We start from the raw sequence: 15,039 nt of genomic DNA, 5'->3' as shown, positions 1-15,039 counted from the left end.
TATAAATATAAATACACACATATATATATATTTATGGAGGAAAGGTCTCACTCTGTTGCCCAGGCTGGAGTGCAGTGGCACCATCACAGCTCACTGTAGACTCAACCTCCTGGGTTCAAGCAATCCTCCCACTTTAGCATCCTTAGTAGCTGGGACTATAGATGTGTACCACCGTGCCTGCATAATTTTAAAAAATTTTTTTGTAGAGATGTGGTCTTATTATACTGCCCAGGTTGGTCTCGAGCTCCTGGCCTCAAGTCATCCTTCCACCTTGGTCTTCTAAAGTGCTGGGATTACAGACAGGAGCCATTGCGCCCGGCCCTGTAATACATTTTTTGTTAAGTGAATATATCTAAAAGTGATGATGCTTTTCCTAAACTTATGTACAGTATTCCTTTTTTCTGAAAGATGCTAGCTCCTGTTTAAAGAGAAAGAAATTACTCTCCTCTGAAAGCCGCACTTGGCAGCAAGATTTCTGGCTGGTTAGAAGCAGTGTGAGCCCGGACGCTGCAGCTGGAGTGGCAATGCCTAGCTCCCAACGAGTGCTGCTTACAGTGACTACACGTCCATGCATTCAATCGTCCATCTATCCATCCATTCACCTGGTCAGGTAAATGTTGGCGAAGATCTGGGTTCACACAGAACACAATACCCTTTCTCCAGAGGACCATTGACACAAAACTATTTGAATTAACATTCATACCTCCACTAATTTGGCAGAACAAAACAAGTTCATAAACCAATATACAGGTTGGTTGTTCAATGTAATTGCTTAGCAAAAAAATATAAAGTGCATTAAGTACCAAGGAACAACAAGCCTTTCTCTGATTTTTAAAAGTATTTTTGTGTGGCAATCCACGGCATAATAGGTTACTTAGAATGTAAGACACGCATACTAAAGAGCTTGTACAGAGGCTGGGAAGGACGACAGGAGAGGCAAAATTGAACAAAATATAAGCACTGGCACCTCCCCCTCTTTTAAGGAACCATGGCATTCAACAAGTGTTTGTTAAATGAGCCACTACCATATGCTCGACACCGTAAGGCATGTGGAGATGACAAAACACGCTCTTGATCTGCTTTAAATCTGGTGAAGAAGTCCGGGGGTGTTTGCATCCCAAGTAGCACAGCATGGGGCCCAGCACTAGGCTAAACACGGGTGGCAGGCATTTGGAGGAGAGAGCAATCATGAGATCTAAGGGAAGGCTTCCAGAGGAGGGCATGCTAACAGGGGCTCTCAAATCTGAAGCATGAGCAGGCGCTTGAGAGGCAGCCAGGCAAGGAGGGGCGAGCAACATCAACAACTGGGAAGAATCTAGAGCAATGGCTGTCACGGTGTGGATTCCATCACCACTACCACTACCACCACCACCAGCAGCTTTTAAAAATGTAAATTCTCAGACCCACCCGAGACCTACTAAGTCAGCAACTGTGGGAATAGCACCCAGTGATCTGTTTTGAACAAGTTCTCTAGGTGATTCAGAGGCACGCTTGAGTTTGAGAACCACTGAGTAAGAGCAGGCACTGCTCTCCCTTAAACTGGCTAAGCAGGAATCTCAGGGCTTTCCTCCCCTACACCCTCCTGCAAATCAGTGTCTAAGGAGCTAGGCAGTCATAGGGTATATGGAGGGCTGGGGGCTGACCACCCTCTCCCAGGCTGCTCAGATGGTACGCACTGTTAAGAACAATTACATCTTCCACTGGCTTCACAAATCTCTCTCATGCATCTCCCTTCATGTCCTGGACTTCTAACTAACCACTGGATACTGGGAGACCCAGAGGCAGAAAAGAGATAAGCAGAGGAAGGAGGCAAATGGGACCTCTGTGAGCCCAGAAGTTTGGTGGTGATGACACGTTTCCCCCCAGGCTTGCAAAGCCTGTACCTATTCTATAACCAGAGAGTTGCAAGAAGCTCTAGAAGGCAAAGCAGCAGTTGGAATTCCACTTCTCTTCAATCAGATTGTTAGAAAGAGCAGCAGGAATATTTTGGAAATTGTTATTGAGCTAACAGAAATGTTTGTAGCCCCTGGGAGACTAATAGGATTTGCCAGGGCATGGCTTCAGGCTCTCCTTTGCGATGTGCAACCTTTGCTGCTCCACTGGTATAGCTCATATTCTTTTTGGAAGCACTTTGGTTTACATAAGCTTTTTCTTCTGATATACTAGTTTCTGGGCTGACCACACCACTGAAATGGTCCTTGCTAAGGTCATCAAGACTGTCAAGTGGCCCCAATATGCGCGTGTGCAAAGAACCTTCTATTGTCAGTTCATAGGAGAGGGTGGAGCATGGAGAGGCCTCACCAACTCAACAGGGGGTGTCACATGGAGGCAGTTGTTGGACTGGACCTTGGGAGATGCCTGTAGAATGACACAGGTGAACCAGCTGCTACTCAAATAGGCTCACACGCACCTGAGATGACCACAGCTCTGTATCGACTGGGCAGCCAGCCTCCCACACACCCACATTGTGACCTGCCTCTATATTTGAGCCTGGGAGTTGTGTTTTTGTTGTTGTCATTTTTATGAAAAGCAAATGAGCCATACTACAATACCGATGAATGTTGAAGACATCATGCTAAGAGAAATAAGCCAGTCATAAAAGGATAAATCCGCCGGGCACAGTGGCTCATACCTGTAATCCCAGTATTTTGGGAGGCCCAAGGCGGGCGAATCACCTGAGGTTGGGAGTTTGAGACCAGCCTGACCAACATGGAGAAACCCGGTCTCTACTAAAAATACAAAATTAGCCAGGCGTGGTGGTGTATGCCTGTAGTCCCAGCTACTTGGGAGGCTGGGGCAGGTGAATCCCTTGAACCCGGGAGGCGGAGGTTGCGGTGAGCTGAGATCGCGCCATTGCACTCCAGCCTGGGCAACAAGAGTGGAATTCTGCCTCAAAAAAAATAAAAAATAAAAAAAGAAGATGAATCCTGTATGATTCCACTTACTGAGGTACCTGGAGTAGTCAAATCCACAGAGACAGAAAGTAGAATGGTGGCTGCCAGGGGCTGGGAGGGGGGGTAAATGAGGAGTCACTGTTTAAAGGGTACAGAATTTCAGATTTATAAGATGAAAAGAGTTCTGGAAATGGTTGTACAGCAACGTGAACGTACTTAATGCCACTGAACAGTGCACTTAAAATGGTTAGGATGGTAATTTTTACATTGCATGTATTTTACCACTAATTAAAATTTGTCTTTAAAAAAAGTAAATGAGCTATTTTTGTCTTACTGCAGCGTGCCTAATTCAATAGGCAATAATCAAAATAACAATGAAAATAATGTTGATTTCCATACTTGGGAATTATTTAGGTGCATTCCATTATCATCCTCTATTTACAGATGAAAAAAGTGAGGTGAGAGGATAGTATAGCCAAGCTCCTACTCCTCCCATGAATGAGGTGGGCTAAGATTCCAGCCCAGAGGTCTGTCTGACTCCAACGCAAGAACTATGAAGCCCATGCAACTTTCACCATGCCAACTTAGCTCATAAGAACAAAAATTCAGTGACTGTGTGTTGACATGCACACCTAAAGACCTCTGGGTCACTGGCCTGCCCTGGAGTGTTACACCAACACGTATAATACACATATATTTTAATATTATGGTAGAAAGTTCTGGCAATGAACTTATGGAGAGAATTCAACAGTTCCTTGCTCTGTGGTAGGTATCTCAGGTCTGGAACACACAATGTCCAACTCTGATTTCACAGAACACATGCATCCAACCAGCTGGCGAATGAATTTTCATTCTGTCAAGCACATCTCGGAACACATGCCTGCATAAAGCATGTCCCCAGCCTTTGAGGGTCTTAGAGCTAGAGACATTCCCGGATCTGGGTTCCACAATAGGCTGTACAGTGAAGAGCACAGGGAGCCTGGGCTATGGAAAGAAGCCCTGCAGAGCAGTGAGGGTCAGGGGTCGTAGCCACACATGAGATGTACATACTTGAGGCCAGCACAACATCCAGGGGGAAAAAGAGGGACACGCCACCTGCATTTCCAGGCTGAAGGGCAGTTGGCCTTGCTTCTAATGAGGCCCAGGAAAAACCCCTATGTGTCAGTAGGGCCTAAATGCTGGGTACCCAGCTCTCATCTGCTAATCCTGAAACCCACACTGCACCCCTCAACCTCACACTCACTTCTGTCCGAGTGCAGCAGCAAGGACAGAAGTGGCGGGTGTCTTCAGATAATTTTGCTGGAGTATGTAAGAGGAAAGCATGAGCCCCGCTTCTCTTCTCCTTTCCTCCCAAGGTCTGTGGCAGTCAGTTCCCCTCCTGTGTTCCTTCCAGAGCCGCCCCACACCCACCCCAGAGGTGAAAGCGCAAGAGTACCTGGTGTGTGTCAGTGGACCCACCGGTCGCTCGGGCCTTCTCGGGGGCAGTGCGCCAGGTCTGCTGAGAGAATTGGTCTTAGGTGGCCGAGGCTTTTTTGGTGGTATGGCAGGAACGGAGGGCTTCTGTAAATCCAGTTTTGGCTCTCTCTCTGGTCTTTCTTTAAATCATTGTTTAAAGAAAACAGATAGATCTAGTGTAAGTGACAGTACTTAGACGCAGATCACTCATTTCCTGCTTAAAAAAAAAAAATCACCGATGCTATTTCTGAAGGTGAATGTGGAAGGCCAAGAGCACCACTTATTCTTTGTCAGGTTAGAAGAAGTCCTACAGAGCTCACTGTTCCCTCCCTTGCACACCTTCACTCATGTTGGTCCTTCTGCCTGAAGCGCCCTTCTGGCCACTGCCCACCTTCAGCATACTCCAGTTCTTCCTTCGAAGCCTGGCTGAAACGTGACACTGTCACGTTCCCTTCCCAACAGCTCAAAGGCAGACTTCCTTCCTTCCTTACCTGAGCATTACAGGGCAGCACTTTACAAACACGCTCAGACACTTTCTGGGTGTTTGCATGTTTGGCACGGCCTGTAGGCTGACAGCCCCTGAGGGGAGGGCCTAGGTCTGGTCAACTCCTCAGAGCCGTATGTGGTGCTGGTATGGAGTCAGGGCTCAGCAGAGGGCTGAGGGGTTTGGTCAGTGGCCCACGGGACCTGCTGGCTATGGCAAGGAAAGAGGCCTGACATGTCTCAGGGTGGCCTCTGAAAAGGGCCATGACTCAATAAAAGGGAGAGCATTTCAGGGAACTGTGAGTTCTGGATTCTTCTTGCGCACAGTTTGAACTTGGAAGGCAAACTAGGACTTCACAGGTATATGGTTTCCAAGGCTTTTTGGAGTCAGAGCTATTAGAATGAAGTTGAAGCCAGATCTGTTGGTCGAACGGGGCAGTGTTCAGTGACAACCTCATATTTTCTGTTCCCAACTAGCCTTGCTCCGTGCATGGTATAAAAAGCATACATCCACATTCTTCTTGATAAAGATGGAACTTTAGAGAGTTGCCATTGGACTACAGGCAGGTTCCCTATGCTTACTTGTAAGATGGTACTCAGGACCACTTTTACTTGCAAACACAGACTCATGTTGTTTGGGTCCCCAGATGGTTGGCAAAAGGTTAAAAAAATCCATCAGGGCTGGGTGCGGTGGCTTATATCTATAATCCCAGAGCTTTGGGAGGGCAAGGTAGAAGGATCACTTGAGGCCAGGAGTTCGAGACCAGCCTGGGCAACAGTAAAACACCATCTCTACAAAAACTAGCCGGGCATGGTGGCACACACCTGTAGTCCCAGCTACTCAGGAGGCTGAGGCAGGAGGATTGCCTGAGCCCACAAGTTCGAGGCTGCAGTGAGCTACAATCGTACCACTGCACTCCAGGCTGGGTGACAGAGCAAGACCCTGTCTCTAAAAAAATAAAATAAAAATAAACCCATCAGGTATTATTGTGCTCATCCCCACAATGTGGGGAAATATGCTCCAATCAGGAATGCTGGGAACTCATATTATGGCACACAGGGGCCAGAGGAGGAAGGGCTCTGTTGAAATGCAAAGCAGGGGACATTTCTCCTGTTGCAGCAGGACAGGAACTCCAGCAGCCTGCAGGATGAATGGAAAAGGCAGTTTGTGCTGACCCAACAGGGAGACCAAGTCTCCGGGTAGGGCTGATTCCCTGGCTTCCCTATTGCATCTGACCAGGGATTCTGCCTCCCTGACCCACTGTGGCATAGAACAAGGGATCACGGGAGGGGAAGGAACCAGCAATGCGGGGCCGCTTGGTCAGCCAACTAGGGTGGTTGTTCACATGTAAGCCTAGTCCATAGGTCAGCATGGGCTAGTGCAGGAAGTGTCCCTATCACGGAGACTGGCTATTACCCAGAAACTAGCCATGTATCCTCCATGAAGACAGAGGGTGGTGTCTGGTTAATTCACACCACACATACTTTTTTTTTTTTTTTTGAGACAGGGTCTCACTCTGTTGCTCAGGCTGGGGTACAGTGGCATGATCACAGCTCACAGCAGTCTTGATCTCCAGACTCAAGCGATCCTTCCACCTCAGCCTCCCAAAGTAGTTGGGACTATGGACACAGGCCACCAGGCCTGGCTAATTTTTTTTTTGGTAGAGACAGGGTCTTGCTATGTTGCCCTGGCTGGTCTTGAACTCCTGGGCTCAAGCAGTCCTCCTGCCTCAGCCTCCCAAAGTGCTGGGATTACAGGTGTGAGCCACTGTGCCTGGCCATACCAACGCTTTTATACAAAGAGTTATTCATATGGTATATATTCAATGCCTGTTTTTTTCATCAATCTGTGACACAGACCTGGCCTTCACAATGAGGTTCCACAAGTCAAGTTCTAACCGCTCACTGCGAAAGAAAGAGGTATAGCTTCTTAAGAGCTTGCAATGTTGGTACAATTTTTGGCAGGCTGATATGAAATACTAAATTTCACAATAAAATTTCACGAGACCACCAAGGAGCACCTCCAAATAATTACATTCATTAATTCAGCATTTCTCTTGTGACTTAAAAATAACTGCTTTTTAAAATGGAATTTGCTCAGCCTCCTGTTCATAATAACTTAGCACTTTTCCCATAAAAATGTGTGATCAATCAATCCTAGACACCTAATAAAATGAGTCCTTCTACAGTATGCAGATTTCTTTGGGAGAGACTCTCAAAATGGTAGGAGTCAAACACGTTCATAAACCTGACTGCAGGACACACATTAAGCTACTTCCCTGCCAGTGACACTCCTGACCACCTTCAGGAGACTCCGGGGACCAAGCTGCTTTTCCCAGTATTACCATGCCACCCTCCCCTCCTCCAGTATCCTTGACCAAGGACATTTGTCTGTAATAACGTTAACCAGAGTCAAGGGTCCATGAGTGACCAAAGAAAAGAGCTTTCATTTGTTTATTTCTCTGGATGTGAATTTCACTAAGCCAAATCCATCCATCAACAGTGAATGAGCACCTTGGGACACTAGGCATGAAGGACAGGCTAAGTGGAAACTGACAGATATATATCAGGCTCTAAAGGAACTTACACCCGACTTCAGGGTGCGGAGAGGGTGGCCGCGGTAGAGACATCAGGAAACAGCAGCGATGTGTTAATTGACTAGACTGGTAATTTTTCATATGATGAGAAATTCTGGTCCCACGAAGTACCACATAACCCTCTCCTACTTCCTTAGCAATAGGATTTGTAAAAGCAATCAAAACAAAACCATGATCATCATATTCCAAAGGAAAAGCAAATTCTGTGGGTATTCTGGACTAGCTGTGTAACAGACAGCTTCAGCTCTTGCTGTTCTAGAAGTGCCAATGAAGAATTGGTTTCATACCTTTTTCTTCTGTTCTGTTTGGAAGCATTTCTGGCCTTTCAGGAGGTATCTTTTTAATTTCATGTTTTCTCTCAGTGGTGCCTAGGAGGGAAAGGGTAATAGTGATCAGAAAATGTTTTCTCTATTCAATTATTAGACACACCAGCATTTAAATCTTTATCAGGTAGAGCAAAGTCAGTACGTTTTTTTCCTGAGTTGAGTGTTAGCATTACCTGGCAAACACGAACTGTTCAGAAACACAGCAGAAGTCATTTCTGGCCTATGTCATTAAGCTCACCTGCCTATGTATCCTTAATTTATAAGAACACCACTAATAATATTTTCTGATATTTAAACCTGATTTCCTTAGGCATCAATATAGTCACAGGAAATCACTGGGTGGGGGTGGAGAATGTGTATAAATAAATGTCAATTATCAAACTTTACAAATAAGGGGCCACTGAAAGTTGTGTTCTACCAATAAAAGGGGGTTTCATAGGAATCTGGATCCCATTTTGTAGCCATTTTAAAATAGGGCCTGGAATTATCTGATACTCCTCCCAGTAAGAGGTGAAGTCTACAGCCCCTTGCCAGGAATGTGGGTGGGCTTGTGACTGCTTCGATCAGTGGCAGGAATGATACCACGTAACTTCCAAAGCTGAGTCATAAAAGTCCCTGTAGTTTATGCTTTACTTGCTGGAATACTGAACCTCCATGTAAGAAGTCAACTCCCCTGGAGAGGCCACATATAGATGCTCTAGCCTATAGCCCCAGCTGAGCCCAGCCTTCCAGGCACCCTTGCCAAGGGGAGCCAGACATGTGAGGGAAACATTCATCCTCGAAGTGGATCCTCCAGCTTCAGCTAGTTCAGTATTCCCAGCTGAGGTCCCAGATATGGTGGAGCAGAGACAAGCCATCCCAGCCATGGCCTGTTCTTGACCCACAGAATCCATGAACATAAGAAGGTTGTTGTTTTATGCCACCAAATTTGGGGTCCTTCAAGTATTACATTTTTTCAAATGTACCACTTAGCATTTAGTCTTTACCCACATGGACTGCAGCTGCTCCCTTACCTGGGGTTTTCTCATTGGTGCCAGTGGCCTCAGGCATGTAAGAGCACTTGAGAAATAGCTAAAGCACAAACCAGTCAAAAGTACTCCTCTTATGTATGGACTGGGTTGAGTTCTTAACAAACTCTTTACACGACCAGTTCCAAAGATGGGTGCTTGGTACTAGAAATCTCAATTACACAACCTCAGAGGACAAAAGATGTTAAAAAAAATATCCACCAAACACACCCTTTACTTAATTCCTCTAATGACTCACTACAAATTAATCACTGCATCTCATTTCTGTCAATTTCATATCTGATTTTTTTCTGGTAAAATAATCAAACACGAGGAAAGTTGATGATGGAGAAAATATGAATATCTATCTCCCCATTACAAAGGAGTTCCCAAGATCATTCAGGCAAGATAAATGAGCAGTAATCTATGAAGATTAAATGCCATCTTGCTTTGCCCCACAGAGACCCATCATGAACTTTGGTAAAATTGTTTTAAAAGAGTAAGAATTTGCCTACCATGCTACAATCTACTCACCTAACAATAATGAAGTCAGTATCATTCCTAGAGACACAGAAAGAACTGACAATCCTACTATACTGAAGAATCCAATCTTAGCTACATTCTAGACTGCCTGAGCCTTGGACTCCTCAACTAATCTCCACGGTCTCTGATCAATTACCAAGGCCTACAGGGAAAGGGGTCTTCAGAGAAAAGCAAATAAATAGCTTGCTTCAATTTCAGCACAATAAAATATATGGCCAGAACCACTAGGTGGCAAAATGAAACTGCTCAATGCAAACAAGGATGGGGGCGGAGCAAAAGATGTAATTAACATCCAATTTCAGGGCTTAATCTCTATAATTCTCAACTATGCCAAAGGGAATGGGAAAGGAATTTGGGGTCAAGCTTTTCTTCCTAACTTGGTGGCCCAAAAGAACTTAAAAATCACTTCTTACTAAGTTTATAAATAAACCAATCTGGAAACTTATTCATAGTTTAACTGTTATAGAAATATCATAATTGTGAATGTGTGGAACTAAAAATACCCCTTCTCTTCTATTTTAGTTGTTAATTTTTTAAAATGCTACTTAACTAATTATTCATGGAGGAATTTTTCCCTATAATTAATTTTAACTATTATAAAGAGGAGTTCTACTGGGAAATATGAAACATCTTTTTATATATGAGAATCTGGTGTGAAACGAGCTACCAAATGTTCAACATCAATTCTTCCTATATTATTCAACCTGAATATCTGAACTACACAGAAAAAAAAGTGAATCAGACTCTTCAAAATTAAAAAAGAATCATGAGGAAAAGTATTGCTAGAAAAACATCTTTTTGTTGAGGCGTAAGTGAAGTCAGTACAGATTTTGGTTAACCGCATGGGACAGACACCGAAAATTCAGCAACACTGTACATGCACAACAATGCTATGACCCGTGGGAAACAATCTTCCCTAAGCTGACCTTCAACTGGGCACAGGTGAAACAGGGCAATTAAGTTCTTTTCTCCTCAAAAGCTGTTTACTTAAAAAAACCAAACTTGTTTTTTCTTTAAATTCTTTCTGATCATTCTCTTCGGAAGCCTAGATTTTTACACTATATCAGGGTCACATTTTAACGGTATGTTTATCTTTTAGGAAAAACAGAAGTATCTTTAAAACCTGCCTGCTGAGATCAAATTGTAACTTCCCAAGTTGTCAATCTATGGCACTTGACCCAGGAATCCTGAACTCTACACTGAGGATGATTTGAATATATGCAAAAAGAAAGAGGCACATTTTATTTGATGGAACCGAAAGGTACATTACCTGCCCCTTGTTTGACGACAGGAGCGGATGGAGGCGGTGGCTTCTTGGGTCTCTGAAAAATTAATAAAAATTATACCACATGAGACTGTTGGCAAGCCTGTCCTCTCACAGAAGGACCACAGACATTGTTTTCTAAGTGCAGTTTGGACAATTCAGAGAACCTCTCCAAAAAAATTGAGCAATTCTCTCTCTAGGGACGTCAGTTTTTGGCACCTCTAAATAAACACTACAATAAATCCAGTCGGCAAAACAAAACTCCAATCGACAAATGAAACGCCATTTCCCCCTTTCTAAATTTGTAACAGCCTTCTGGAAAAGCACGGCTCAGCAAAAATGGCCCGAAACCAGCAAGCACAATGGTACTCCTACGCTGAAGCTGCATTTGCAATTAAGATTTAATCTGCTGAATAACCATGCAATTCAAAAAGAGTCACTGTAAAGATTCAAAATTGAATCTGCTCTGGATGTAGGACTTTCAACAAAATGCAGGCTGAGGGCCCACTGCAGCCACATCAGGTTGCAAGCCTTTTGCCCCTTTGTATGCTGAGGCTGGCGGGCCATTTGTTAGACATCCCACAGACTCATTGTACACGTGATAAACTGGAACAGAGAGGGATTTTTTTGTTGTTGTTTTTGTTTGTTTGTTTTTCTTTTTTGTTTTTTGCATATCAGCCGTGATTTGTTTTTCTCACACGCTGTCACTCTGTAAGTGATGGAGGCAGCAGTGCAATCAATGGCATTCATCCCTGAACTGGTTCCAGAGTAGCCAGCATTTTCTTGCCACCCAGGACTGACTGTGGGAGAGAGATGATCAGACTGGACTTGGCAAATTATTCCATGGCCAAAGAATCCAGCCACGGCACTGTTCTCAGACAGCTGTGTTAGGGGGAAGAGGGACCGAGGGCAAGGGGAGAACTATCTCAACATCAAAATCATTAAGGAAGGAAGGAAGGATGAGAACGGGGGAGGGTTTGAGCAGAAGATCCACATCCCTGCTGACACTTCTCATCCTCTCTGGGCATCATATACTTGTGATTTTTAAAAAGCTCCACGAAGTCTCTTCTGCTCTCTGAAAATGTACTACTGTGACATTACCATTACCAAGGGGACCAGCCAAAGCACCCACCCACCACCAGCCCTGACCCATCAGTGCCTGATGCAGCACTGCAACATGGAAAGAAATGGTTTTAAATAAAACCCAGAGAATATTACACCCACAGGGAACTTTCTCAGGGGGCATCACAGCATGTAGGCTCTGGATTCAATAACATATCAGCTTTGTTTTTTACCAGCTGGGTGATTCAAGCCAAGTTATTCCATTAGGTGCAGGCTGGGGGTGGGGGAGTTCAGAACTTTACTGGCATCATAAATCCTGGCTCTTCCCACTATTACCCACAGACGTGGGGCAAGTGACCTCACCAAACTGAACCTTCTCATCTATAAATGGTGACAGTATGACCTCCCTCTTAGGAGAAGTTAAATTCATAAGCAGAAGTAAGTACTGACTTGTTTAACCTGCGTGACAGTGATATGATACCCATTTTGCAGATGAAATAATTGAGGCTTCGAGAGATGAAGTCATTTCTTGAGATAACCAGGCTACTAAAAGGGGTTGGGGGCATGGCTAGGCATCAGGCCCAGGGCTGTCTGACCCACAGGCGTGCTGTTGGCCACCGTGAGATCCATCCTGCCAGAAAATTTCCACAAGACAAACCATCACACAGCCATGAAACCACACACAAGGAGTTTATAAAAACACAGGGAACTGTATTGTGTTAAAGCTGAAAAAAAGGATATCAAATTGCAGCTATAGTATGAGCTCAATTAGGCTGCAACATACACAGAAAGAAAAAGAGGAAAGAAATTTAAAGCAGTGATCTCTGATTCTGGGTGCATATGTGTGTGCATGTGTGTGTGTGTGTGTGTGTGTGTGTGTGTGTGTCATTCTTAATGTTTTTCTGTAGTGTCTCTACGAGTGCAGAGAAATATACTTTATTAAAATAAAGAAAGCTGCTCTAAGAGCCACCTGCCCTTACACACAGGTGCTCTGTGGGATGGATGTGTTTCTGCCTCATGGTCTCAAATTATTCTTTCCCCTTTTGCCTGCCCCTTCTAGCTCTCCGCTCTTTTTCTTCCTTCCTTCTCTGTCACTGTGTTAATTAGACCGGGGACAGATGTGTGTTTACCTAACAAAAGTATCAGTGAAGTTCTGCCAGTTAACCTTCCTTTACCTCAGAATCAGAGTACAGGCATACCTCAGAGATACTGCAAACTCAATTTTAGACCACTGCAATAAAGCGAGTCACAAGAATTTTTTGGTTTCCTGGTGCATATAAAAGTTATGTTTATGCTTTACTGTAGTTTATTCAGTGTGTGATAACATGTCTAAAAAAGCAATGTACGTACCTTAATCTAAAAATACTTCACTGCTAGAAAAAACTAACAATCATCTGAGCCTTCAGCGAGTTGTCAACTTTTGCTGGGGGAGAGTCTTGCCTCAATGTTGACAGCAGCTGACTGATCAGGGTGGTGGTGGTTGAAGGTTGGGGTGACTGTAGCAATTCCTTAAAATAAGACAATAACGAAGTTTGCCGTATCGATTGACTTCCTTTCGTGAAAAATTTTTCTATATCATGCAATGCTATTTGATAGCATTTTACCCAGAGTAGAACATCTTTCAATACTGGAGTCAATCCTCTCAAATTCTGTCACTGCTTTATCAACTAAGCATATGTAAGATTCTAAATCCTTTGTTGTCATTTCAACAATGTTCACAGCATCTTCACCAGGAGTAGATTCCATCTCAAGAAATCACTTTCTTTGCTCATCCATAAGAAGTAACTCTTCATTTATTCAAGGTTGATCATGAGATTGCAGCAATTCAGTCACATCTTTAGGCTCCACTTCGAATTCTAGTTCTCTTGCTATTTCTGCCACATCTGCAGTTATTTCATCCACTGAAGTCTTGAACCCCTGAAAGTCATCCCTGAGGGTTGGAATCAACTTCTTCCAAACCCCTGTTACTGTTGATATTTTGACCTCCTCCCATGAATAAAAAATATTCTTACTGGCATCTAGAATGGTGAGCCCTTTCCAGAATTATTTCAATTGACTTTCCCCAGACCCATCAGAGGAATCACTATCCACGGCAGCTATAGCCTTATTTCTTAAAGAACAAGACTTGAAAGTTGAAACGACTCTGATCCATGGGCTGCAGAATGGATGTTGTAGTAGCAGGCATGAAAACGGCAATCATCTTCTTATACATCTCCATCCGAGCTCTTGAGTGACCAGATTGTCACTCAATAAGGTGCATTGTCAATAAGCAGTAATTGTCAATAAGCAGTAATATTTTAAAAGGAATCTTTTTTTCTAAGCAGTAGGTCTCAACAGTGGGCTTAAAATATTTAGTAAACCATGCTGTAAACAGATGTGCTATCATCTAGGCTTTGTTTTTCCATCTATAGAACAGAGGCAGAGTAGATTTAGCATAATTCTTTTTTTGTTGTTTTTATTTTTGAGATAGGGTCTCACCCTGTCACCCAGGATGGAGTGCAATGGCGTGATCACGGCTCACTGCAGCCTTGACCTCCCAGGCTCAAGAGATCCTCTCACTTCAGCCTCCCAAGTAGCTAAGGCCACAGGTGCACATCACTGTCAGAGATCCCAAACCGAGGGACCGGCTGAAGCCGTGGCAGAAGAACATAAATTGTGAAGATTTCATGGACATGTATTAGTTCCCCAAATTAAGACTTTTATAATTTTTTACACCTGCCTTTACTGTAATCTCTGAACATAAATTGTGAAGATTTCATGGACACTTATCACTTCCCCAATCAATACCCTTGTGTTTTCCTATGCCTGTCTTTACTTTAATCTCTTAATCCTGTCATCTTCTTTGTAAGCTGAGGAAGATGAATGTCGCCTCAGGACCCTGTGATTGTACCAACTGCACAAATTGTTTGTAGAGCATGTGTGTTTGAACAATATGAAATCTGGGCATCTTAAAAAAAAAAAAGAACAGGATAACAGCGATGTTCAGGGAACAAGAGAGGTAACTTTGAACTGGCCGCCAGTGAGCCGGACGGAACAGAGCTATATTTCTCCTCTTTCATAAGCAAATAGGAGAAATATTGCTGAATTCTTTTTCTCTGCAAGGAACATCCCTGAGAAAGAGAATGCACCCTGAAGGTAGGCTTATAGACAGCCCCTTTTAAGGTGTCCCATCTTTTGTGGTTGAAGACCCTTTTAAGGTGTCCCGTCTTTTATGGTCGAAGCCGAAGGGATGAAATAAGCCCCAGTATCCTGTAGTGCCCCCAGGCTCATTAGGAGGAGGAAAATTCCCACCTAATAAATTCTGGTCAGACAGGTTATCTGCTCTCAAACCCTGTTTCCTGATAAGATGTTATCAACGACAATGCCTGCTGGAAACTTCATTAGCAATTTTAATTTCGCCTCATCCAG

The 15,039-nt window shown here is 43.9% G+C and overlaps 1 protein-coding gene across 4 annotated transcripts in view; it reads right to left on the bottom strand.

Moving 5' to 3' along the window:
* SH3KBP1 (SH3-domain kinase binding protein 1) overlaps window positions 1–15,039 on the bottom strand; it is a 311,350-nt gene that overhangs the window by 54,789 nt on the left and 241,522 nt on the right. For all 4 annotated transcript variants that reach the window (XM_011940194.1, XM_011940195.1, XM_011940197.1 and 1 more), the window contains 3 exons: window positions 10,576–10,627; window positions 7,717–7,797; window positions 4,330–4,489 (listed from right to left, as the gene is read on the bottom strand). In XM_011940194.1, coding sequence (XP_011795584.1) covers window positions 4,330–4,489; window positions 7,717–7,797; window positions 10,576–10,627 — 293 coding nt within the window. The remainder of the gene's footprint in view (window positions 1–4,329; window positions 4,490–7,716; window positions 7,798–10,575; window positions 10,628–15,039) is intronic.

The sequence above is a fragment of the Colobus angolensis genome, unplaced genomic scaffold, assembly GCF_000951035.1.
Source record: "Colobus angolensis palliatus isolate OR3802 unplaced genomic scaffold, Cang.pa_1.0 Scaffold188, whole genome shotgun sequence".
NCBI classification, from domain to species: Eukaryota; Metazoa; Chordata; class Mammalia; order Primates; family Cercopithecidae; genus Colobus; species Colobus angolensis.
The sequence above is the reverse complement of the archived record's forward strand: the minus strand, read 5'-3'. Positions and strand labels throughout refer to the sequence as shown.